General features: G+C 46.4%; 1 protein-coding gene across 1 annotated transcript in view; it reads left to right on the top strand.

Moving 5' to 3' along the window:
* The window catches only part of LOC144791158 (anosmin-1-like), a 200616-nt gene that overhangs the window by 95192 nt on the left and 78308 nt on the right, over positions 1 to 27116 (top strand). Inside the window, exon 3 of the mRNA XM_078665813.1 lies at positions 8202 to 8264. Coding sequence (XP_078521939.1) covers positions 8202 to 8264 — 63 coding nt within the window. The remainder of the gene's footprint in view (positions 1 to 8201; positions 8265 to 27116) is intronic.

The raw sequence follows: 27116 nt of genomic DNA, 5'->3' as shown, positions 1-27116 counted from the left end.
TAAAGGCATGTTGTATTTAGGTCATGTTAGTAGTGAGTACCTTTTCTGTCGCTTCCCTGCATGGAGATTCATTCATGCAACAGGAAGGAGGTGCATGAATAAGGTCTCCACTAGTCCACTCAGTTAGCTTCTAAGTCCAGACTGGAAAGCACAAATTATTTTAATGAATTTATTTTCAAAACCTTTTATTTTAGTTTATTTCATAATAATAGGTTATGCAGATATATGTTCTAAGACTTCCCTTTAAGGGTAAATAATTTAGATAAAGTAATCAATATTCTTGGTATCCTTATACCGCAACCTCTGCTAGACACCAGGACATGGTTGCTGTATCTACCTACAACAATAAATCTCGATGCAAGTGTATCAGAAAAGTGTTTACTAAGACACAATATGAGAGACTTTGCTGACAAGATTGCAAAGTTCAAAGTGAGAGTTGACCGGGAGAAAACTAGGCCAAGTGTAAGGGGTGAGGGCCAATCTTCACTTCTTTTCAGCATTTCAAGGTGCAGTAAAACAATCATCTAATGACATACTGAAGCCATCTTCTCTTCTTCACCACACAGAAGGGTATTGCACATAAGGTGATGCCAGGCATCACCCCTGAATGATGGTTCTTGATGTATACAGTGAACATAGTAGAGTCAGAACTCTTATGCCAGAACTGTCACACCACACATGGCCAGACTGGAAACCCATGTCAGCACTAAGGAAATGATCAAGCTAGCCCCTCACTGCAGAGGCCTGCATCTAAAATGGGGCATGCTGGGTAATGCCAGCCCATTTATCTCTGAAAGCACCCCACTAGCCTGTAGCCTGGGAAACATCATTTACAATGCAACCATTACATCGCACTACACTTACAACGCAGTCATTACATCGCAACATCCATTACAACGCATGTCACTACAACACATGCAGTACAACGCATGACACTACATCGCATGACACTACATCGCATGTCACTACAACGCAGGCATTACAACGCATACCATTACAACGCATAGTACCCCTACACTATCCAAAACGTACCCTACTGTTGCACCCCCTGGAGTTAGAATAGTAATTTTTACCCCTATACTATCCAACACTTACCCTACCGTTGCACCCCCTGGAGTTACCCCCAATACTTACCTTAAATGCAATATAATGGTATGCGTTGTAATGGTATGTGTTGTAAAGGTATAATGCGATTTAATGGAATGCGTTGTAAAGGTAGTTTCTAAAAATGCGATGTAGTGTCAGGCAATGTAATGGAGTGCGTTGTAAAGGATGTTGCGATGTAAAAACTGCGTTGTAAAGGCATGCATTGTAAATGTATGTGTTGTAATGTCATACATTCCTGTAGCCTACCAGGGAAATGTGAGAGTGGAGTGGAATGGAGGTTACATTTATTGTATGCCAGACTGACTCGCTCATAAAGGGAAGGATGTCACAGGTTTGTGCAAATTTCTAATCCTTGAACATACCTTTGAGAAATCTCACTTAACTAGACAAAGTTATATTGGACGTGGCGCAATATTTACCAAGCAATAGCTCTCTTCACCTCACTCAATGCCCTCTTGCTTTCCACTCTCTATTTTCTTCTTGTGCCTTTGCAAAGGACAATGCTAGTTCTGATAAAATCCTTCTTTTGCCGGCTTCATCCATTTTGTTTTCTGACTTCTGCCATATATAGATCTGTGAGCTCTGATAGCCTGCTCAACACGTATTATGGCAACTGTCAACCATCAATTGGTTTATTTGGCTTTCAAGCAAGCTAAGATAAAAATGCACTAAAACTGTGCAGGTTACATGCAAATGCTAAAGTCCCAACTTGGCATTACACCTGCCCAGTGGCTCTGTACCCCTATAGCCGAGATAAAAAGCTGAAGCATTAAACATGTCAGAGTGAAACTGGTGTGATATGATAAAGTCTAATGTTAATATTAGATAAGTCAACAGTAAAGTGCTCTTGTAGTAGGTCAGTCCTAGTTGCATAATGATCCGAAGTGAACCAAGCAAAGTAAGTTACATTATATGTAGCTGTAGTAAAAAAAGAGGAAAAGTAATATTTACAGTACATGCTGAGGTAGCTTTGATAGTGGAAAAAACTGGTTTTGTTTAAAACCCCTTATTATGTAATATGGCTTTGGAATAATCTAGAAATATAATTTTCAAAACATTTTACTAAACAAAGAAAATCTATTTATTTTGCAGACTTTGACTATTAGTGTAAAGTCACAAAAATGATTTCTGGAAAGGATGTCTATTTCAGGATCTTTCCTGGTTGCCCCTAAACATTTGCCAGGCATTCACCACCTGTAGAGACTGCAATTAGATTCTCCCGAGTCAAGAACTCTGCCCTGAAATTGTGAAGTATAGTTGTTAAGTCATATGTCTAGAGTATGCCTCTTGCCGTTTGAGACGTCATAGTCATTAGAGCAAAACAATAATAATTACAGAATGTCACACTACAAGAAAGCATCACCCTGTGTCATAGACAGACACGAGGAACTCAACTAGCGAAGATAATAATCAAAAGTCTAGAAAACACTAAGAATAATGCTTCTGGGATGGTCTTGGCCATACGTCAGAGAAACCGCTGACCAGCTTGGTAAGGTTCAGTTTGAAAAACTTACCAGGATAAATCCTGGTTTTTCCAGCACCCCCTGCTGGATTACCCATTTAACATATTACTCCACCTACATTAAACTCAGAACAATACTGGAACACAGAGAAGACAAGAAGTTGAAGAATTCTGTCAGGATAAACCTGTCTGCCTCAGGCAGGAGTGGGGACTTTTATCCTGCTTTCTCTTGGAACCCATATTATCAAGGTGATATAATTAGGAGCAAGAAAGTTTACCTCCTAGAGTCCACAGAGTAAGAGGGCACCTTGGAAGAAGAACAATCAGGAAAATTGAACTGGACAATGGTTAGACCCATTGCTAAAGAGAGTGTATGAGCCTGCCCCCCACTGATATCTGTGCCCTAGTTTATAGTAGCTTGTGCTTGAAGTCTGGACGCTTTCTGAGGGAGAGAAGAATTCAGATTTGTTTACAGTGGCAATTTATAAACTTTTTGGGAGCAGCCTGGGAAATGTTGTTTTCTAAGAAGGGATTTCTTTAAAGAAATAGTCCATGAGATGGTCCACACGGTGGAATATGCAGAATGTACATCCTATATTGAAAATGTTTTAATTGATTGCTCCTTACCACAATATTATGACTTACAGAAACCCCGGGAATATATCTTACCTCTAGTATTTAACCACTTGTCAAATCTGTCTTTATGAGAATACAATTTCAACAACAGACATGTTGGATATTAAAGCCATTTGGAACGGATCAAGTCCAAAACTAAGGAATATCAATTCTTTAAATTACACCCTGAAAGATCCCTGTGCTTGTCAGTTCATGCCCTGGGTTGCTGCAACCTTCTAACGACTATGCGCTGATGTTTATATGTTTTGCGTTATATGTTTGTAAAAAAAGAAGGCTTAAGGACTTGTTATTTATATGTATTATTTCAATAAAAATCACATTTATACGTGGTATGAGGCTTCACACTTGTCTGTAAGTGACATGTGCCATCTGGCTGTTACATTTGTGGTTGAAGCAATGAAATGACTAAGTCTCAGAGGTGTGCCAGCCTCATGTGGGTAAATCCGAGGGTAGAAATTGTGATTGTGGCAATAAGTAATAAAATATGTATTACCGTGAAAATTAGGGTTTAAAATGCAGAAGTTCATGTTTATATTGTATTAATGAGGGCGTATTTTATTAATTAATGTAGATGCATGGCATGTTTTTAATGCCAATATGAACTCATCAGTGTAATTTTAATTTTATTAACGCCATATCTGTTATTGTTGAATGCTTTATCACAATTACTATAATTATATTAAATGTCACGTTTTACTATAATCCTAATAAAATTGCTTACTTACTAGCACAAGCTGAGAAAGATGTCAGAACAGACAACTCCCAGAGAAATGAAAGAATCCCACAGGAGCCCTGCAATTTAGTGGAATGTTAGTCACTAATGTTGATGGACGCACTTCCTGTTGCTGTAGATTTCTGGAATTCCTGTGCATTACTTTATTTAGTGGTGGGGCTCGGTGCCTTGCTGCTGACAGGCCCCAGGCCCGCCAGGGCTCCACTGGCACCTTTAGAAGGCATCTCTGAGTTCAATGTCAGTGCTGCTAGGAACCGGAAGTCTGCAGGGCAGGCTGTCTGTCTGACTGCCAGAGGCCTGGGCTGCTGCATGCCTCGAGCTGCCAGGTGCCTGACGGGTAATTACTGCTCGATAAACTGCATTTTAACTATTTTTATCAAGTATGTCAAGAGCGCCTTGGAAAATCATCAAATGGTAATGGCTTGGAGAATAGTACTCGAAAACTCTAGGGAGGACTATTCATCAAGAGTATTTTGAACGCATCACAATAAAAAATGTACTTGACTCGATGTATAGAAACTTAGGGGCATATCAGCAAGGGGCCGCAATAGAATTATAGCTGCTTTAGCGTCAGCAAAGACACGCTAGCGTGTGTTCTCATGCCTCAGCGCCCTTTCCCTTAACGCCCAGCTTTGCATCTCTAATGATATGCAAAGTGGGCGTTCCCCACCAGAATACCGTGGGAAATGTCGCTAACCGACATTTCTCCTATTATTAATCTGCACGCTAACCTGCACAGCGATAAGAAAAGTAGCGCTAACTGCGCTTATCGCTACTTTCCTTACGCCTGCTTTCCATCTGTCTTAGCCATTAAATCCAATGGAAGGTGGATTTTATGACTAAGTCTGCCCTGCCCTATCATCAAGCTATCGCCTATGGCTGTGCGATTATCGCTGGAATTACAGCGATAATCGCACATTTAGCAGCTATCGCTTGGTTTTTTATCGCTTTAGAGATATGCGTCGCTGATAGCGTGCTATCTCAGCGATAAAATCCAGCGATAGCCGGAGATAATTATCCTCACGCTAAGCACGCTTAGCGATAATTATCGCCGGCTGTTGCTGATACGCCCCCAAATGTCTACACAGGTAAACACAAAATTATCGTCTTTACAGAACAGCCTGTTTAATTTAAAAAATATCAGCCTTGACCCCTATAGAAGGACTTGCTTGTTCCCGATCACAAAACAATTTTCCCTTGCGCTATAGTAAATGAGGCAGTAGTTTGTGCAAAAAACTTTCACCTACTACTATTAAAGAAGATTTGTGGAAGTGAAATACGTTACAGGAATATTTGTGGGTATTTGTTACGCTGCATTTTGTTGTGATGGTGGTGTGCTCTGTTGTGTTTTTTGTGCATTGAGTTATTGTTGGGTTGTACTGTAATTTCTAGGTTGCACCCTTAAAAGACCGCTTTGTTGTGTTGTGCGCTGATATGTTTATGTTGTGTTGTTATTTTGCTTTGTGTTCAGTTATTCAGTTGTTTTCTGCAATCATTTTAGAGATGTGTACAGATGCTGTGACACAGCACTGAGCCAGCCCGTGGGCAATCCTCAAGGAGACTGAGGCCACACCATAGACGTTTTAAGGCATGTGCAAAGTGGGCTCTGGCCCAGGGCCCCAGCCTTTCAAGGGCCCCTTAATAGAGACAAATCTGTTCTGCAGACAGTCTTGCCCTGATGGCCTTTAATATGTACTAAATAGATTGTTTTAAGTAGTTCTCCTTCAATTTATTTTGTAATGTAGGTGATGTGTGAATTTAATACAGACGTTTTGCAGAGAAAGTGTTTGTTTCATGCAACATCCATAAAAAAGTTTCTTTTAGCTCAAAACAGGACCTCATATATGAGAAATGGTGTCACCGAGATGATTTGCAGTAAAATTAGTTTGCTGCTGCTGTTACAATATTGTCAACACAGGTCATTATCCCTGAATATTAGATGTAAACACATTTAGAATTTGGATGAGTGTTCCTGCACACTGTCAGAGACCTGGTCAAAGAAGGCATGAAAGAGCTGAAATTGGATAATAAATTCAAAGCTGTTAAGAAAGGTGGCCCCCAAAACACTTTTGGCCCAGCACTCCCAAAATCTTTAAGATGTCTCTGGGTCACACCTCGATGTTCAAAGTACATGCAAATTATAAAATAGTGCAGTCGGGCCCTCGGTCTTGCTGCGCCGTTTTAGAAGAGGTTGATTGCAGCCCACCTTAATTTATATTTATTGTTGCTGCAGCTGCTTGGAACACACATGCACACTGAAAATAGCTTCAGCGCTGGATTCAAGCTAGTCTGGCTGATATGGGGTGACACTCAAAAACCGGTCCAAGGATGCTTGTTTTCCGGTTCAGGAAGGACCTGGCCTGGCAGTTCGGGCTGGACTGGTCCCATGAGGAGCAGGTTCAAGGCTGATTTGCACAGGAGCTGCCTGTGCAGGTAAGAGCGGTGGGGAAGGTGGAGGGGATTCGACAGACAACGACAAGGTAAAATTAATTTTCCCTCGTCATTGTCTGTCGAATCCCCCCGCCCCCCTCCACCGCCCTTACCTGCACGGGCCGCTCCTGGAGTTGCACAAGGCTGGGTCCAAGCTGAAGGGCGTGGCAAGCAAAAGAATTGTGGATTAAACCCAGATCTGTGACTGAGGGTGAATGTTTGATATGTTCCGCCGTCCGTCCATCAGTTGTTTTGTACTATTTTTTCACCCTAAGTGGGGTGGGCATGACCAGACGTGGCCCCATGCTCGCTGCACCAGTAGATTCAAGCTAGCCGAGCTGATGATGGGTGATACCCTGAAACCAGTCCCAGGATGCTTTCTTTCTGGTCCAGGGAGTACCTGGGTGGCAGTTTGGGCTGGTCTGTACCCATGGAGATCAGGGTCAAGAATGATTTGCATTTGGCTGGGTCCAAGCTGGAGGGGTGTGGCGAGCAAAAGAAAGATGGATTAAACCCAGATCCGTGACTGGGGGTGAATGTTTTTAATTTGTTCCGCATTCTGTGCATCAGTTGTTTTGTGCTACTTTCTTAAATTGGAGCAGGATTGTGGTGGTCGTGATAATCATGGGGATGTCATCCCAGGTCTTGGGTGCAATTGCTAGAACCAATAGCTTCCTAATTTCGGTATACATTGCATTATTGTAGGTGCATGTGACATTCCAAAGCCGCATGCGATCGTGGTTATTGACATTGAACCGACCCTGCATCAACTTTATTGTGAAGAGATAAATTTAGACTGATTGTGCTATGGAACATTTTCTTTGTGAATAGAATATCTGATGTATGATAATGGGGAATGTCTTGGTATATAGACCCTTGTATCAAGTTTCCCTATAAGGTCTGTGTTCACAAATAGCTTGTTGCTGATTATGAATCATTTCATGAACATCACCATGTATGGCTTACATTATCCATGGAGAAGCAATATTATCCAGGGAAGATGGGATTCCCAAGTAAGTATTTACTTGGGGTGGAGTCAGAGCCCTCCACCCCTAGTGAAGTTAAGGACCCTATTCCACCCCCGGTCAATATCTACCCTGGAGTACCTTCCCTCTTGGAAAATGTTGCTGTTGTAAATCTGAAATGAGGGGCAGTCACAGCATTTTGTTATGAAAAGGCAGTCCCATCTTTTTACTGACACAATTGTGGACTTTCCACTGATAGCCAGTGGATGGCCGAGGGTCATATCAAAGGACTAAGTCACAACTTAAATTATTTATTGGTAGTGTGACACTGATTTCAAGAATTGTGATTTTTATGTCTTTTTCACTATGTCTAAAAGTAAATCTTCTCTTTGGGTTTGATGTACCAACACTTTCCTCTCATGGTGTTTTCATTGAAATTATGAATAGTGGTCCTGAAAATTTAAATGAGGTTAAATGTTCTCTAAATCTCCCACATGCATCTAAAAAAACAGTCTGATGTGTCAACTGATGCATATTTCTGCAGCAGTGTCCTTTGATTCTACAATGTTCCACTATAGCTTTACCACAATGTTCTAATGAAGAATACCGCCTCGTGATCTTGCTGAAAGAGATTTAGAAACATAATATATTCTAAACTTGTCAGTCTTATGGATCGACAATCGTCCATCGACCAAAAATGTACTGGCTTAAGCAAGAGAAATTTAAAGGGACAGGATGGGGGCCAGTGTAGGGCCAATTTCAATAAACGTCTCCAATGTAATTATATTTAACATACTTTTAATTAAAAAACAGATGCTGACCAGTGTCTTCTTTGTTTTTATTTGTATATCCTGATTTGTTTCTGCAGTGTCTGCAACCGTGCAAAGAATTCTGGGATCCGCACAGGAAGCCATGTCTCGGAAAATGTGAGGTATGGACTGTTCTCTTCTACGAAGCATGAGGTGCTTGTAAATGTTTCAAGTAGCTGTCATATGTTTTTAGGTCGAGACCGGGCAATGTATACGCTGCTCTGCAAGGCATGCTGTATTCAGGTAGGGACTTATAGCTCCGCCCATATTTTTCATTGGCACATGGCATTGCCCACTGTAAACTGTAGCTGTTCATTGGTCAATAGGTTTAGTAGTCCCTCCTTAGTACCACCTTGTCTCATGTTGTAAACTCCCATGGCGACACCCCTGTTACGTGTGTTGTTACTCCGCAGGGTTTAAAAACAGCCTCCGAGCACTATTTTCTCAAATAGCTTTGTCCTGCCTGCTGTTGCAGACAGGACACGCTCTCTCCTAACTCTTTTATTTTTATTATTATAGAACGAACGGATTTGCAGTGCAACAGCTCTGGCATTGTAAATGACTGTCCTTTGTTTATCGATTTAAAAAACAACACAAAAAAGGCATTGTCCTTTACAATGCAATAGCTCAAACGTTCGTAAATGCGAGATTTATTGCATTGCAAATGCTTGTTTTAATGGTAGGTTTACTGTTAGCTGTTAAGAACTTTACTAAATTGAAAGAAAGATGAGCCAAAAATGGTATCTTTAAATGCAAGAAATCAAATGAATTACTCTCCCACTGTATGTGTTGGTCAGGAAATAGATGTTTTAAATCGGCCTAGGCAAACACACTGTCTGGTACAAATGGTACAAATGGCCGGGTTAAGATCAGGGCTGGACACTAAAATCAAAAATGTTTAAAGCAGCCTGCGCCCTTCCTCTTTTCTCTGTCTCTACCTTTCCATCCATCTAGTCTCTGCCTCTCTCTGCTCTCTTCCTTGTATCTCTCATCCTCTCCCTCTTTTTTCCACTTCCACTTCCTTTTCCTTCATTCTTTCTTTTTAGGTCTCGGCTAAAGACGCGCGGAAGCGCGTCTCCGCCGAGATCTTATGTCACCGAGCGTGCTTCCCAGGAGACACTCCTGGCCGCGCGCAGGCGAATCTAAACTGGCACGCGCATTAGTACGAGCGCTGCGCGAGGCTCCCACACAACACACGCATACATAGAAACAGAAGCGCTCACGTACGCACATACATACAGAACCCCCCCACTCATATACACACACACACACACACACACACACACACGCGCGCGCGCGCGCACCGGCCCCCCCTCTCCCCTTTAACTTACTGTGGTAATCTGGGGGACTCCGCTCTCCGCACCGGCAGGGAGAGTTGACGCTGCGGCTCCTATCCCGGGACTCCCTCTTGGTCAAGGGAGCCCCGCAACACGCGTGCAACGTCCTGTTGTCGGCCCCGGGGCTCTCCACGCTCGCAGGAGCCCTGGGCCGCTCCACGCATTTCCTCCGCCTGCCTCCTCTTCCGGTCCGGACGCGGCTCCGCCCCCGTCACAGGCGACCTTGCCTGACTTCCGGTGCGGCCGCGGCGGAATTCCGGGGGCAGTAAGAGTTATTGTATATTTGGCTGCTAAATGAAAGCGTGTCCATCTGCCACTGACATTTCTTTCAAAGTCCAAGTGTCTTAGCTTTTGATGCTCTGAGAGTGTTCTTAATTTCTCTGAAACAGATCTCCAGCATTTGTTTTCGGTAATGAAATATGTTTGATAATTCGATACATTATTGTAAAAAGGCATATGGAGTCTATGGTTGTCATCCCCATTACAGTTTCTGCGCAACCTACATTATTTACGTTCCCTGGACTTTAAACTGTATTATGCTGTAGAAAGATTTTCTAGTTAAGCATCTTTTTATGTGTTTTCTTTTCAATTCTTGTGTAAATTCTATGTTCGTGGTCTGTCCAAGCGCATGGGGCACGTGGTAAAGATTTCATCTAGGTGATGGTAGGGAAAGGGAGGTTTTTAGTAGAGCCTGATTTTATTGTAGATAAATATATTGTATTAGCATCTTTGCAACTGAACACATTTGCTCCTGTATATCTTTAATTGTGTAAGATCCCTAAATGAAATCTGGTCATTTACTCTTCCTCTCACAGATGTTCAGATGTTACAACTTTATCAGTTCGTGATTTTCTTTTGCACATCTTTAGTTCCCATTTACTTTAAAATACATCTTACTTTTGATAATAGTTAATTTAATTATAGTTATTCTTGGTGTAGTCTTTGGGTTATTGCAGTAATAACTCTTTGCTTTCGGTTTCCATTATTCAACAGTATTAAAAAAGAGGAGTTGAGAGGGGTGGGCAACTTGAAGATGAGGAAAAGGACAGAGGTAGTCTATTGTGAATATTTTAAATTTTCTGTTTTGTCAAAAAGAAATGTCATGAGCAATGCCAATTGCTCTACCTTTAATGATGCCGAGACCATTGCATTGCAAATGCTTGTTTTATCTGCTTATGCCAACACTATGTGTGCTGGCAGGGGCCTGCTCCCACCTGATAATGCATGTTGAGTTTACTGGCTAGCCCGGCCCCTGCTGATGATACCCACGCAGGTGTATGTATGCTCTGAATTTTCTCTCCTTGGCCCACAGAGGCTGTTTGAAGTACACCCAGACCCAACTTATTCCAAGTGCTGCATCCTCTTGTGCACTGCTTCTAGGTGCTTTCCTGGGCTGCCAGATGACTCTTGCCACCAGTAGAGTGTAGTCATCTTCCTTCTCTTAGAAGGAGCTTGACATTCTTCTGAGTCTAAAGTCTGCTGTCATTCGTTGTCAATTTTATAATGATAACATCCACACATTGTAAATAAACCTCTAAGTTCAATCCTGTTCACTAGTAAGAGGTGACACAACAGGTTGCACCCTCCAGGATCATGATGGCTCTAGCTCAGCCCATCTGGAAGGCGCTCCCCAAGTGACTGGTATGGAACACACACCACACATTCCATAGGCATCACACATACTCAGCACTCTGACATCACTCAAGCAGACATAGAGAAAGGACAAGAGAGACAAGACATAACAGAACGTTCTTCCTGTAACATATCAGGTCACGTGCCTACCGGTCTCCTCCCTCGGATGGAGCTGTAATACTAGAGCGCTAACAGACAGAAGTTGTGTGTCCCGTTATGACTACTAAGCTATCTAGTAGTAACACAAAGACAATCTTTGTGAGGAGATGTCATCTACTCTCCCCTTGTTGCAAGACATTCACTAACATTTCTCTATCTGCATTCTCTCTAAGAACACCACGCATGCCAACAGACCCGATTCAGGTGGCAAACTCACCATTTTGTAGGCCAAAAATGGCTTTATTTTACCAGTCTCCCGCCTAAAATTGCCTTTGCGTCAGTGTACTTCAATGGGGAAAATAAAGTCCCCAGATATTTTTTGCAAAATCTCCCTCTTTGATGTTTCATAATGTTGGAATGTATGGAACCCTTAGATGAACTTAGCCATGAGATTGCATCAAAGAGAAATTTAACTGAAGAAATATTCAGTCAACCCAAGATCAACGTCCCCTCTCTGCAGCCCCCGGGAACGCCACCTCCCCGGGGCTCAAGTAATATAATGTTGGGGGTTGAAGTTGAAGTTAAGGGTTTTATATAGCGCTCGATCACCGTGGGGTTTCTTGGCGCTGGGGACGGAGGGGCCGAGGGAGGGAAAGGGGGGTTGCTTAGGGTGAAAAGGCGCGGGAAAAGAGGAACGTCTTAAGGGCTTTCTGGAAATCAAGGTAAACGGAAGTAGATCTGATGGAAAAGGGAAGGGCGTTCCAGAAGGGAGGAGCCAGGGTAAAGAACCTCATGCCTCCAAATTTTTTCCTCCTGAAGAGGTGAGCGCATAGGAGGGACTGGGAAGATGAGCGCAGGTCTCTGGCGGGGGCGTAAGCCTTAATTTTGGAGTTGACAAAGGCTGGGGCAGTACCAGCCAGAGCCAGAAAGATTGTGCAGCCCATCTTGAATAGAGATCGCACAAGGATGGGCAGCCAGTGCAAGGTTTTTAGCAGCGGAGTGACGTGATGGAACTTGGGAAGTTTGTAGATCAGTCGAGCAGCCTGATTTTGAATAAGTTGTAGGCGTCGGAGTTAATATGCTGGAACACCTACATACAGGCCGTTGCCATAGTCGAGGCGTGAGATGATCATGGCAAGGAGAATGATCTTGAGGGCAGGAAAAGTGAAAAAGCGGGAGATTTTTCGTATGGTCCGTAAGGTCAGGAAGCATGAAGAAATCACAGTGCTGATCTGGGAGCGCATAGTGAGGTCCTTGCTGACTTTTATTCCTAGGGTTTTTACAGAAGTAGAAGGTGAAGGGGGGGACCAAGGGAAAGGGGCCAGAAAGTAGGGTTCCAGGGACTGGGGGAACCACCTGTAAGTACCAGCTCGGTCTTGTCAGGGTTTAGTTTTAAATGATTGCCGTTCATCCAGTCACTAATAAAAATCATAATAGTTTGGAAATTAAGAATTGAGGCTGGGGAAGGAGAAAGGTTAAAGATGAGCTGGAGATCATCGGCATAATTGAATACCGTGACCTCCATTTGCTGTAGTGCAGATATGAGGGGAAGAACGTAGAGGTTGAAGAGGAGAGGGGAAAGAGAGGAACCCTGGGAACCCCGCAGTGGACAGAGCGGATGGGAGCAGAAAAGCCCGCCAGTTGAACAGCCTGTGTACGATTCTCAAGGAACGAGGTGAGCCAGGCCAAAGCTGGTCCTTGAATACCGGCGCCCCTGACAGGGTCGAGAAGGATGGAATGGTCGACCGTGTCAAAGGCGGCGGACAGGTCGAGAAGGCTGAGCACCTGAGGGGAGTTGGTGTCAGCACTTCCTCTGAGCTCATCCAGAACAGCGAGGACAACAGATTCCATGGAATGTGAGGGACGGAAGCCTGCCTGATGAGAGGCTAAGAAGTGACTCTCCTCGATAAAGGTGCTGAGGCAGGTAGTGACATGGCTCTCCAGAATCTTTCCCAGGAACAGGAGTAGGGAAATGGGGTGCAAATTGACAAGAGAGGTAGGATCAGCGCCTGGCTTTTTTAGTATGGGAATGACTTTGGCTGATTTAAACAGGTCAGGGACAGTTCCCTGAATGAGAGAGTTGTTTAAAAGGGTTAATGGGAGCTCAGGACAAGTGGAGAAGATCTCTCTCAGGATTTGGGCCGGGCAGCTATCAGAGGGGGACCCTGATTTAACTTTCCTGAGCAAAGTAAGGAAGACTTCCTTAGAGATCGGGGTAAATTGATCTAAAAAAAAGGTATTCAACGGAGGTTGGGGACATAGGAAGGAAGGGGAGGGCGGAGAAATGTTGAGCTTGATGATGGCAATTTTCTCAATGAAGTAATCGTTGAGGGAAGTGCAGAGGAATTGTGAGGGAACTGGCTTGGGGGTGACTCTGTCAGAAGTGGCTAAATCGTGAACAATGGTAAAAAATTCTTTAGATTTGTTTGCTGCAAGGAGAATCTTGGAGGAAAAGTGTTCTGATTTTGCAAAAAGGATGGCTTTCTTATAATCCTGGAGTAGGGTAGTGTATTTTAATTTTAAAGCAGGGCAGTAGCCGCGCCTCCAATGGCGCTCCGCCTGTCTAAGTGCAAGTTTTTTTATCTTTGAGCGCAGTATTAAAGCATCTGTTGGCTTCGTGAGGGCGGCAAGTTCTAACCCGTTTAAGGGGGGCCACTTGATCACAGGTAATGGAGAGCCAGCTATTGATGGCGGCAGCCTGGAAGTTAAGAGAGACGTCAGCTAGGTTGGGGGGTGAGGCAGAGAGGAGGGAACAGAGTGTGGCAAGATCCACATGGTTCCAGTTACGGGCCCAAGTATTGCTAGGGAGGGGAAGATTAGCAACCATAGTTATATCAAGAGAAAAGGAAATGGTAAAATGGTTAGACCATGGACAAGGGAAGACTAGGGGAGAGGAGATGGATAAATTGCTTGACCATACTTGATCCAAGGTGTGGCCGTGAGTGGGAGTGGGGAAGTGTATATGTGAGGTGAAATTCAGGTTACAGAGTGATTCTGTAAAATCTTTAGACATACGGTCTTCATGAGGGTCGTCGGGCCAAAAGTTGAAGTCACCTAAAGCCAGGACAGAGGAATTGTTGACCACCAAGGTTGCCAGCAGCTCCTGTATTGCGGAAATGAAATGGGGCATGGGTTGGGGGGAGCGGTAGAAGAGTGCACAAGTGAGTGGAACCGCAAAGGAGGTGGATCGGGCGACTAAAAAGTCAAAAGCGGTGATAGACGGGAATGATAGAAGCAGGAACTTGAGGTCGGAGCGGGCGATTAAGGCCACCCCGCCTCCAACCTTCCCTTCGGGGCGGTCAGCGCGCAGAATATAGTATGAGTCAGGGAGGGCCACTAGGAACATTAAAGAATGAATGAAGAAAGGAAAGGAAAGAAAAGGGAGAAAAGAGTACTGAAAACATTAAAGAAAGAAAGAAAGAAAATTAAACATGATAAACGCATTCTTCCTGGGTAACGTTTATTAAACAACCATTAAAGTAATTGAGTCCAGAATAAACATGTTCTGAGGAGTTGCCTGCTTATGAATTCAAATGTATAATATTGAAGCTTTCAATAACTTAATACAGTACAGTTTCAATGGACGCAATCTGTTATGCTGAGAAATTCCTCTGGAGTGTCCTTTGTTTATCTGAGAAAGTCAGATAAACAAAGGACTTTCCCAAAAGGAATTTACAACAGCATTGGCAGGAGACAGGAAATAATACGGCCAGTGCTCACATCTGGTATAAATATTCCTGCAGTCACATCAGACTCTTAGCGCAAAGGCAACATCAAAGTAATGTACTAAAACAAAACAATGGCACAGAAGAGATCTAGCTTGTGTGCGATATGCCCCTTCTGTAAGAGCAAAATGCAATCACTCAAAGTTAAGTTATTCAGTGGCTGAAGTGAGCTGATACGCTTGCCCCATGCTGTAGTGGGTGGAAGCAAAATGTGACTGACACACCAACAAACTAATTGAGCATGAAAGCTGGCTGAAAGCCCCTTTAAGAAAGTATATTTATGTATGTATATATATATATATATATATGTACAAAAACCTTCAAAAAAGAAGAGTCAGAGGCCGCTTGGGGGGAACAACGGAGGACCTTTAATGCAGCAAAAGCAGGCGGGCGTATGCATTTCGGCCGTGTGTGGCCTCCTCAGCGCCCAGCATGTAAACAGGAAAACGCCTCTCACAGTTCTGCCCCACCTATTGTAGTAAGTGCAAAGTCCAGCTCCTCCCCCCAGCCATGATCAATGTCACCTGCTGAGGTAAACCAAGTGGGTAGGAACTGCAAATCCCAGCATGCAGTGTTCTGCTGGGTTTGTCGTATCTTGGCGGGGAATGGCAGGGCTGAAAGAAAGCGCTGAAACTGATGTCCCACGTAGTCTGCCACAAGAAAAGGGCTCCTCGCGCCCCCCAAAAGACGCACAACCAACTAGTCCAGGTTCTTTGATTCACGGGGACCCGTGCGACAGTGCGCCAGGTCCGGGGTAGAGTGCAGTGACTCAGCCACCGTGTTTCTTCCTCCCAGATGCGCTGGTGGGCTTGATCCAATCCGAAGCCTCGGAGACAAGGTCAGATGCGCCGGAGCACATCGCAGCCAGTGGGAATCAAGCCAGCAAACGTGCGGCGGCCCCAGAAGCACTAAACTGGCAAATTAGTGCGGAAATATGTACAAAAACCTTCAAAAAAGAAGAGTCAGAGGCCGCTTGGGGGGAACAACGGAGGACCTTTAATGCAGCAAAAGCAGGCGGGCGTATGCATTTCGGCCGTGTGTGGCCTCCTCAGCGCCCAGCATGTAAACAGGAAAACGCCTCTCACAGTTCTGCCCCACCTATTGTAGTAAGTGCAAAGTCCAGCTCCTCCCCCCAGCCATGATCAATGTCACCTGCTGAGGTAAACCAAGTGGGTATGAACTGCAAATCCCAGCATGCAGTGTTCTGCTGGGTTTGTCGTATCTTGGCGGGGAATGGCAGGGCTGAAAGAAAGCGCTGAAACTGATGTCCCACGTAGTCTGCCACAAGAAAAGGGCTCCTCGCGCCCCCCAAAAGACGCACAACCAACTAGTCCAGGTTCTTTGATTCACGGGGACCCGTGCGACAGTGCGCCAGGTCCGGGGTAGAGTGCAGTGACTCAGCCACCGTGTTTCTTCCTCCCAGATGCGCTGGTGGGCTTGATCCAATCCGAAGCCTCGGAGACAAGGTCAGATGCGCCGGAGCACATCGCAGCCAGTGGGAATCAAGCCAGCAAACGTGCGGCGGCCCCAGAAGCACTAAACTGGCAAATGAGTGCGGAAATATGTACAAAAACCTTCAAAAAAGAAGAGTCAGAGGCCGCTTGGGGGGAACAACGGAGGACCTTTAATGCAGCAAAAGCAGGCGGGCGTATGCATTTCGGCCGTGTGTGGCCTCCTCAGCGCCCAGCATGTAAACAGGAAAACGCCTCTCACAGTTCTGCCCCACCTATTGTAGTAAGTGCAAAGTCCAGCTCCTCCCCCCAGCCATGATCAATGTCACCTGCTGAGGTAAACCAAGTGGGTATGAACTGCAAATCCCAGCATGCAGTGTTCTGCTGGGTTTGTCGTATCTTGGCGGGGAATGGCAGGGCTGAAAGAAAGCGCTGAAACTGATGTCCCACGTAGTCTGCCACAAGAAAAGGGCTCCTCGCGCCCCCCAAAAGACGCACAACCAACTAGTCCAGGTTCTTTGATTCACGGGGACCCGTGCGACAGTGCGCCAGGTCCGGGGTAGAGTGCAGTGACTCAGCCACCGTGTTTCTTCCTCCCAGATGCGCTGGTGGGCTTGATCCAATCCGAAGCCTCGGAGACAAGGTCAGATGTGCCGGAGCACATCGCAGCCAGTGGGAATCAAGCCAGCAAACGTGCGGCGGCCCCAGAAGCACTAAACTGGCAAATTAGTGCGGAAATATGTACAAAAACCTTCAAAAAAGAAGAGTCAGAGGCCGCTTGGGGGGAACAACGGAGGACCTTTAATGCAGCAAAAGCAGGCGGGCGTATGCATTTCGGCCGTGTGTGGCCTCCTCAGCGCCCAGCATGTAAACAGGAAAACACCTCTCACAGTTCTGCCCCACCTATTGTAGTAAGTGCAAAGTCCAGCTCCTCCCCCCAGCCATGATCAATGTCACCTGCTGAGGTAAACCAAGTGGGTAGGAACTGCAAATCCCAGCATGCAGTGTTCTGCTGGGTTTGTCGTATCTTGGCGGGGAATGGCAGGGCTGAAAGAAAGCGCTGAAACTGATGTCCCACGTAGTCTGCCACAAGAAAAGGGCTCCTCGCGCCCCCCAAAAGACGCACAACCAACTAGTCCAGGTTCTTTGATTCACGGGGACCCGTGCGACAGTGCGCCAGGTCCGGGGTAGAGTGCAGTGACTCAGCCACCGTGTTTCTTCCTCCCAGATGCGCTGGTGGGCTTGATCCAATCCGAAGCCTCGGAGACAAGGTCAGATGCGCCGGAGCACATCGCAGCCAGTGGGAATCAAGCCAGCAAACGTGCGGCGGCCCCAGAAGCACTAAACTGGCAAATTAGTGCGGAAATATGTACAAAAACCTTCAAAAAAGAAGAGTCAGAGGCCGCTTGGGGGGAACAACGGAGGACCTTTAATGCAGCAAAAGCAGGCGGGCGTATGCATTTCGGCCGTGTGTGGCCTCCTCAGCGCCCAGCATGTAAACAGGAAAACGCCTCTCACAGTTCTGCCCCACCTATTGTAGTAAGTGCAAAGTCCAGCTCCTCCCCCCAGCCATGATCAATGTCACCTGCTGAGGTAAACCAAGTGGGTAGGAACTGCAAATCCCAGCATGCAGTGTTCTGCTGGGTTTGTCGTATCTTGGCGGGGAATGGCAGGGCTGAAAGAAAGCGCTGAAACTGATGTCCCACGTAGTCTGCCACAAGAAAAGGGCTCCTCGCGCCCCCCAAAAGACGCACAACCAACTAGTCCAGGTTCTTTGATTCACGGGGACCCGTGCGACAGTGCGCCAGGTCCGGGGTAGAGTGCAGTGACTCAGCCACCGTGTTTCTTCCTCCCAGATGCGCTGGTGGGCTTGATCCAATCCGAAGCCTCGGAGACAAGGTCAGATGCGCCGGAGCACATCGCAGCCAGTGGGAATCAAGCCAGCAAACGTGCGGCGGCCCCAGAAGCACTAAACTGGCAAATTAGTGCGGAAATATGTACAAAAACCTTCAAAAAAGAAGAGTCAGAGGCCGCTTGGGGGGAACAACGGAGGACCTTTAATGCAGCAAAAGCAGGCGGGCGTATGCATTTCGGCCGTGTGTGGCCTCCTCAGCGCCCAGCTTGTAAACAGGAAAACGCCTCTCACAGTTCTGCCCCACCTATTGTAGTAAGTGCAAAGTCCAGCTCCTCCCCCCAGCCATGATCAATGTCACCTGCTGAGGTAAACCAAGTGGGTATGAACTGCAAATCCCAGCATGCAGTGTTCTGCTGGGTTTGTCGTATCTTGGCGGGGAATGGCAGGGCTGAAAGAAAGCGCTGAAACTGATGTCCCACGTAGTCTGCCACAAGAAAAGGGCTCCTCGCGCCCCCCAAAAGACGCACAACCAACTAGTCCAGGTTCTTTGATTCACGGGGACCCGTGCGACAGTGCGCCAGGTCCGGGGTGTATATATATAAATAAAACAAAAACAGTGTTCGCGTGTACCTCTGCCATCAAATGGCGGCGGGCAGCCGGCGAGGTTGCGATCCTCAAAACATCAAAATGTCAATCCTTCTCACAGTACATCAAAGATTGCGCCGAGCCCAAAGTCCATTTTTAACCCTTTGCATGCTGATGACGGAACCGCTCCGTCATCAGCTGCGGGTGCGCTGTGCTGATGACGGAGCGGTTCCGTCTTGGCCCGCTCGCCGCTCATGCGCGGCGTGAATTCCGCGCCTGCGCTGAGCGTTCTATTGAGCGGGGCGGGCCATGACGGAACCGCTCCGTCACAAGCACAGCGCAACCGATGCTGGTGACGGAGCGGTTCCGTCACCAGCATGCGCCCGCCGCATTTCCGCCCCGCCCCGCCCCCTTAGCACTGTGGCGGAAGGGGTTAACGTGGTTTATTCCATCCAAAGAATGTGGCAAACAATGCCCGACATGTTTCGGAACAGCCGTTCCTTTCTCATAAATATATATATATATATATATATTTTTTTTTTTTGTCATTGCTAACGCCAGATATAAAATGAAGTTAAGAAACTCACTTTTAACTGAGGCATGCATTAGGCCCAGCATACTGATGTTAAGTTTACAATCTCCTTTCAGTGCACAAACCACAACTCTGTTCACATGCATCAAAGCCTGTGCCATATGTAACATCATCTAACATATGGAAAAAGCAAGTCCACAATGACAACCCTTCTTGAAATAAAGTTCGCTCGGCCTGTAGTTCCCATAGAAATCGCAATCTGATTCCACACATTCATTCGATGTGTAGATCACTGAAGAACACTAAGACAACCATTTCCACCCAGAGACGGTAGTGCTGGCTGTAGGATAAGTATGTATATTACCCGCCCACGAAGATTACCATTCGCTCGGTGATTCTCTGCAGTTTAAGATTGGAACAAGTTAGAGGAGGTGTAGAATCAAAAAGCCCCTCTACCCTCGTGAACGAACGGACACGGGAGAGTATACAAGAAAGTGAATACGTAATTAAGACATTTAAATACAGTAGCCACTCTGCAGGAAATTGAAGCCACCCCTCTGGTTGGCTAAAAGGAAGTTAGAACGTATAAGTATACCGAGTGCACTAAGCAGAGTATCTGCATTAAACTGAAGAGAAATCGAATAGAAAACAGTTTTAATCAATAGAAGAACTGAACGCACTTATAAAGTTTGACTCAAGAGGGCATCTAAACCAAGCGATACAATAAGGAATACAAAGAGAAACAAACTAACTATTATCTTGATAAAGATGGAATAATAATCATACCCATCGAAACACGTCGACGCATCATTGTACATAATCCAAGGGAAAATTTGGACCTGCAGATACGAAAATGAGTGTATCAGGCAGGTTCCTAAACTGTCTCATAGGATATGTTCTTTTGAAAGACAAAGTATATTGTCTAACCATTGTTCTCTTTTTATGTCATAGTATATTGTGTAAACAGTGCTTGTCTCCATTTGGTTAAATGGAGACAAGCACTGTTGAATGACTGAAACACTGATTGAGTCTATTCATTCTGATTAATATTGTGCATGTTATTGATTCATCTCTTCTCCACCTGATTTTTTCTTAATTTTCTTCTTTATTCCTTGATTGGAATTGTATCAAAAATTTGGATACTTTGGTAATGTACATATGACATTTATATTGTGCAAATGTACATATGAAATGTTTAGATTTGTGTTTTATGTAGTAGTGTTGTAATTTTGTATAGTTATTGTTTGAATAATTGTTTGTACATGGTTTGTCTTTTCGTATAAACTAATTCTCTAACTAAAAAATGATTCACAAGGTATAAATAAATAATACCAGACAAATCTTCAAGTAAAAGGTGATTTGTTACTCCAAATAAGGAGGCGTTATAAACCATATGTATGGGCAGCACTACATTTCTTTCAAAAATTGACATATGGTCCAGCTGTCCGTACGTCCCAGGACCTAACTCCCTGTATATAATAGTATTTAGGATATGGGCATTAAGCTCCGCCCATTTCCCCGTCCATCTTTTCAATTGGCTCCCGTTAGTGTTCTTTGTAAGTCACCTCTACGTACTGTAACCTATGGACTTTACTATTACCAAATGTATGGCACTCCATTTACCAACCTAGGAAGGATGAATCTTTTGTCCTTGGCGAGTGCATAGCTCCCTGCGCCATCTTGCCAGCATTTGTATGTAGCACAGACCAAGCTAAAAGGAGGAGCATATCAGCATTTTACAGAGACCACTTTTACTGTAGCAGAATCATCGCCTGCTTTGAAGTGCTATAAATAGGTCAGTGTGGTGTGTGGAGTCTAGATACACCACAGTACAGAAACCAGGATGTGGGGAGAAGGGTGACAATAGGTCAGGGCAGCACACAGCACAGTTCTTTTTCACATATTTATGATGTATATATTTGCAATTCAAAAGAGATACATGAAGACAGGGTCATTTGCCCAGGGTCATAAAAACCAGGGCTAGGACTTAGGTTCCAGCTTCCAAGGTCATTCCAAGGTCGGCAGCTTGCTCCTGACCACATTTACTCCCAGTTGTTGCTAACCATCATGAGAGGGTCAGCCTCTGTGTCAAGATGCTGGAACCATTCCCCTTCCAATTAGACATTTGAGAACAGATACATTTTAAGCAAATAGGTTTCGACCAGATGAGGGCATGTCCCTGAGACATGGCTGCTTTGTCAATGGCCCTATTGAAAATAGGCAGCCAAGTTTGCTCCTGCATGTTCAATTGTCTGTTCTGACATTCAATAGAACCATAGGAATGGGGGGGGGGCAGTGGTTTTGATAGTAAAGCCTTTTGTTATTGCCAACAAAATGGAAGCACTTTGAGCTGTCTTTACACTGAGATGGGTGACTACCCAGCCCTACTATGCACAGAAAATTAAAAACTGAAAAAGCACCCTATGACTGTGACAGGGATGGTGCAAGCAAAATAGAATTTTGCCAGTTGAAGTGCTCCCCGCATACTGCAAATAGGACCAATTTCACACGCTTTTGCAGCAGTCTTACATATCAGCAGTTGGCGCTTTGTGGCTGATCCTTTGCCTCACCCTCTGCAAACATCATCAACTCTAATCACTAGTATATGCAGTAGACCTTTGTACTCTCTACTAATTCCTATGTGACTCTTAGAGTATATCCATTCGCATCCCTTCCCTATGTATATAGAGACAACTCTAATCACTAGTATATGCAGTAGACCTTTGTACTCTACCATTCCTATGTGACTCTTAGAGTATATCCATTCGTATCTCTTCCTTGAGTGACTTTACTACTTGTACATTTGCAATTTTTCTTTCTGTAAATGTAAATGTACAGGAATTTGTATAGCGCAAATCACCAAGCGGTTTCTAAGCGCTTGCTTAGGGAACCCGTCCTGGTATTCCCCTGTGAGATAACCCCGGCAGGGTATCCTCAAGGTGAAAGCCAGGCATCCCACCGCGAGGGGCCGTTGTGGAGATTAAGCAAGCTATTGCCCAGAGTCGCAGAGTGTGAACCCGTGAATCGAGTAGGCACCGGAGCGAGAATTGTCGAGTCCATGGACATTTTAGGACTCAAGACCCTGCCGAGCTCAAGACCCTGCCGAGCCGGGAATTGAACCCTGGTCCCGGGCTGACCTCTGCTTCCAGGTCTGCCTCCTCTAACCAGTGAGCCACAACTTTCTGTTTGTATCTCTTCCTTGTGTGACTTTACATCTTGTACATTTGCAATTTTTTCTGTTTGTATCTTTTATATAACGCATGTAATCCTAAGTCCTTATGTTTTGCAACCGGTTCTTATGTAAAGCGCTCTGACACCTTCGGGTAAAGTTTGCGCTATATAAAATCGCATTAAATAAATAAAAAAAAAATATATATATCCCTGATAAAGTGAAGGTAACTTCCGGATCAGTTGTTTTTTGTTTGCACTGCTTGAGGTGCTGAGATTCAGTTTTCATTCCTTTACCTTTACTTCTACCACAGGAGTCACATCTGATTACGTGAATATCTCAAATCTAGACGCCCAATGCATATGTTGACACCACTTCAGTCAGTCCAGACAATGGTCACGTGACTCGTGGTGGCGCCCCTACATTTGAATCAATTGTACCTAAGATCTACTGGATGCTACTGGATGCTCATTTAGCGCCCAGATTATTTCAATGTCCTATGCGCTACACACCATTTATTCTACTCCTCTAAATGCGCTGCGGAGCCCCCGTTATCGAAGAGTGAGGGAAGGAGGAGTTTATTTCTCAGACAGACAGACAGACAGACAGACAGACAGACAGACAGATAGATAGATAGATAGATAGATAGATAGATAGATAGATAGATGTGGGGACGGACACCCCGTAGGCCTTGGGGGTCACAGCATACATGCGTGGCACACACACACAGAGGGGACACGCAGACGCAATGCTGGTCTGGACGGAAAAGTGCCGTGCCACTTCCGCCCGTTTATTTTATATCTCTCTGGCCACGCCTGGCCAGAAAGTGCAACAATGTGTGCTAGTGCTTCCGGGGCTCAGGAGAGACCCTCGGAGCACTAGAGCGCTACATCCCTTCCCAACTTGGATTTTGAAAACTTGGATTGAAAACAAAAGTACGTATAGTTCAGCATCTGAAATCAGCCAGCTTCTGGCTTGGCTTTGGATTAGGTCTGAGATCATACCTCCATCGTCCTCGGGTTGGTACCTGATCAGCTCTCGGGCTGGATGTTGAAATGCTTGCTTCGCCCTGGTCTGTAGTGTTCAGAGGTGTGTTTTCATCATTGGACCTTCCGGCCCCGGTCTCAGACTCGTCTCCTGCCGGTTCTGCTTGGTCAGGGGTGCACTGTCGAGCAGCCGGTATTTTTTTGAACCAGGAGACATTCCTAGTTACTTCCTCTCCGTCCCGGCGAGCTGTGACCGCAGTGCCTCGCGTTTCTTTGACAACCCACGGCTCTGGCTCAAACATTGTGTTGAATTTCCCTCCGGGCCTTCTGGTCCGGATTAGCACAGTCTCACCTGGTATCACATTTCGGGACTGAGCACGCCTTTTGTGGCTTGCTTTCTCATTCGTTCTCCTTCGCCGTTCCTGAGTGCGCCCAGGGAAGTAGGGTGTTGGTGCCCAGTTGTCGGCCATGGGAAGAAGGTCTCTTCTTGGTCCGGCAAACATCAGCGCCCACGGTGACTGTTGCGTGGTGCTGTGGGGTGTGCTTCTGTATTCCCGTAGAAACAGTTGAAGAGCTTCCTCTGGGTCTTTACCTTCAGCGGTGGCGATTCGCAGGATCTTGTTGGTTGTCCTCATGAACCGCTCCACCTCCCCGTTTGCTTGGGGCCATTGGGGCGTGATTCGGTGGTGCCGGATGCCCAGGTTGTGGAGGAACTCTCGGAACTCACTCCCCTGGAATGGGGGCCCATTGTCTGTCTTGACGACAAGAGGAATTCCAAACATGGCAAAGGACTTACTCAGGAGTGGTCGGATGTTGGCAAAGCTAGTTGAAGTGGCAAGATCTACAATCGGGTACTTTGTGTAATTGTCAATCAGCACGACAGTGACTCTCCCATCCGGGAAACTTCCAAAGTCTAGACTGAGCCACGACCACGGCGACGGGGCATGTTCTTCTGTGATGATTGGCGCGGGAGCGTCCGCAGAGCTGGTTATCTGGCATGCTCGGCACTGGCGCACCACGGTGTCAACAGCTTCTTCGAGGTTTGGGAACCAGACCTTCTCTCTCATCCTGGCCTTCATCCGGCGGGTGCCCTGGTGTCCTTCATGCGCTAGGACGGTCGCCCTTTCTTGTAGAGTCTTGGGGATGATCACCCGGTGACCTCTGAGGATGAGGCCATTGCTTGCCTGGCTCAGGTCATGTCGCACTCTCCAGAATTGTGTCAGGCGTGCACGGTCTTCCTCGCTCCACGTGCTGACATTTCGCAGGAAGTTCTCCCAGGACCCCGACTGTATGGCATCTGCCACTCGCTGGACGACCACGTCCTTCACATACTCAGGGACGATGGCGTCTGCTGTGAGGGCTTGTGGGCACGAGGCAGCTGACAGCATGTCTACAAAGTCTTCAGTGGGGCCTTCAAGTTCTGTGTGTCGGCACTCCTCTGGTCCGGGATGTCTAGATAGAAAGTCTGCGGGGTTCTTTGCCCCAGGGCAGTAAGCGAGGTCCATTTGGTACTGCTGCACTTGGATTGCCCAACGTTCTATCCTCGGGGGTGGATGAGGAGCGGTGCCCTTGAACAAGGGTATCAGAGGTTGGTGGTCTGTTATCATGCGGAATGGGTGTCCTGAGATGTATAAGTGGAAATGGGCACATGCCCACTTCACTGCCAGGGCCTCTCTCTCGACCTGTGAGTACCTTGATTCAGTCGAGGTCAGTGCTTTGCTCGCAAATGCTAGCGGCGACCATGTGCCGGGTTCGGTTTCTTGAGATATCAGGGCTCCTAGACCAACCGGGCTGGCGTCTACTACTATTTCGGTGGGTTTGGAGGTGTCAAAGTAGGCCATCGTGGTGCTGTCTAGCAGTGCTGTTTTTATCTGGTCGAATGCTTTGGCTTCGATCTCTGTCCATCGCCATGCGTTCTCTTTCTTCGTTAGGTTCCTCAATGGCTCCGCAATTGTGGCCAAGTTGGGGATGAACCTCGCACAGTACTGCGCCATCCTCAGGAAACTGCGCACTTCCGACGCCGTGGTGGGTGCAGGGGCATTCTTGATAGCCACTGATTTGCGTGTGTCAACAGCGACTCCTTCAGATCCGAACACGTAGCCGAAGAATTCGATGGACTTTTGAAAAATTGGCACTTGTCTTTGTGGAGGGTTACGCCATACTGTGCCAGCCTATGTAGCGTCGCCTTTAGCCGGTGGTGGTGTTCTTCGCTCGTCTTGGCATGGATTAGGATATCGTCGCTGACGTTCAGCACCCCTTGCAGCCCAGAGAGGATTTCTTTGATAGTGTTTTGGAAGATCTCAGCCGCAGATGAGATCCCGAAGTTCAACCTCTTGTAACGTCTCAATCCAAGGTGCGTCGAGAAGGTTGTGATGTATCGGCTTTCCTCAGCTAGCCTCAGCTGGTGATATCCTGCATTGAGGTCCAGTTTGGAAAACCATTGGGCGCCGTTCAGGTCAGTCAGGATGTCGTCGACTGTAGGTGTGAGGTGTCGTTCACGGCGAATGGCTTTGTTAGGGATCCTCATGTCAATGCAAATTCGGATTTTTCCCGGTTGTTTCGGTTTCTCAGCTATGACCATGGGGGACACCCATGGCGTTGGTCCGGACACCTTCTCGATCACTCCTTGTGTTTCTAGCAGGTTCAGTTCTTGCTCGACTGCGGCAAGCAGGTGAAATGGTACTCTCCGGTGTCGGAGTGCAATTGGTTGCACCGTGGGGTCTATGTGGAGCTTGATGGGTGGGTGCTTGATGGTGCCAAGGCCTGTGAATAGCTTGGGGAACATTAGGAGGATGTCTTCAACCTGCAGCGCTCGCACTGCGTTTGCGAAGGCAATGAGGCCTAGGTCTTCCGCCGTGTTGCTCCCTACTAACAGGTCGGCCTCTTTGTCGATCACATGGAACGTGGTTGTGACTTCCTGGTCTTCTGCCCGGACCTGCACTACCATCTTGCCTCGCAGTGGGAGGGGATCCTGACTGCCATAAGTGAAAATCCTGGCTTTGGAGGGAACGAGTGTGGGTTTCGGATTTAGTGCCTTGTAATGCTGAATTCCCATCACATTCACCGTGGCTCCGGTGTCGATGACTCCGATCGCTGGCGATCCGTGGATCTGTATCTGGCACCTGGGTTGCGGTCGTCGGTTTCTCTTCAGCTCCTTGACGAAAGACACGAAATAGCACTCGTCTTCATCGTCTGTAGATGAGTCATCGTACTGCGGTTGCTGTGATCTGTGTGACCTAGTGGAGCGTGACGTTGAGTGCTCATCTAGTGACAGTTGTTTGACTGCTCCTGCTGCTGATCGCCTCCCCGAAGGGTTCCGTCCTCGGGGCCCTCCTCTACACACGCTGGCAAAGTGGTTGGGAATGCCGCATTTGGAACACGTCTTTCCACGTGCTGGGCAGCCATCTTGGGTGTGTTCATCCCTGCCGCAGTAGCCGCACGGCGTTTGGCGTCGTGTTCGCGTCGGCCCTCGACCTCTGCTTCCTCGGTTCGACATGCGCACAGCATCCACCCGTTCTGTTTTGATCACTGTTCCTGTTTCACGGTGTGGGTTAAGGGCCGCCTCCATCGCGGTGGCGCGGGCGTCAGACAGCTCATGGGACC

The sequence above is a fragment of the Lissotriton helveticus genome, chromosome 11 (genome assembly GCF_964261635.1).
Source record: "Lissotriton helveticus chromosome 11, aLisHel1.1, whole genome shotgun sequence".
Classification (NCBI taxonomy): Eukaryota; Metazoa; Chordata; class Amphibia; order Caudata; family Salamandridae; genus Lissotriton; species Lissotriton helveticus.
This window is presented reverse-complemented; position numbering and strand designations above follow the sequence as displayed.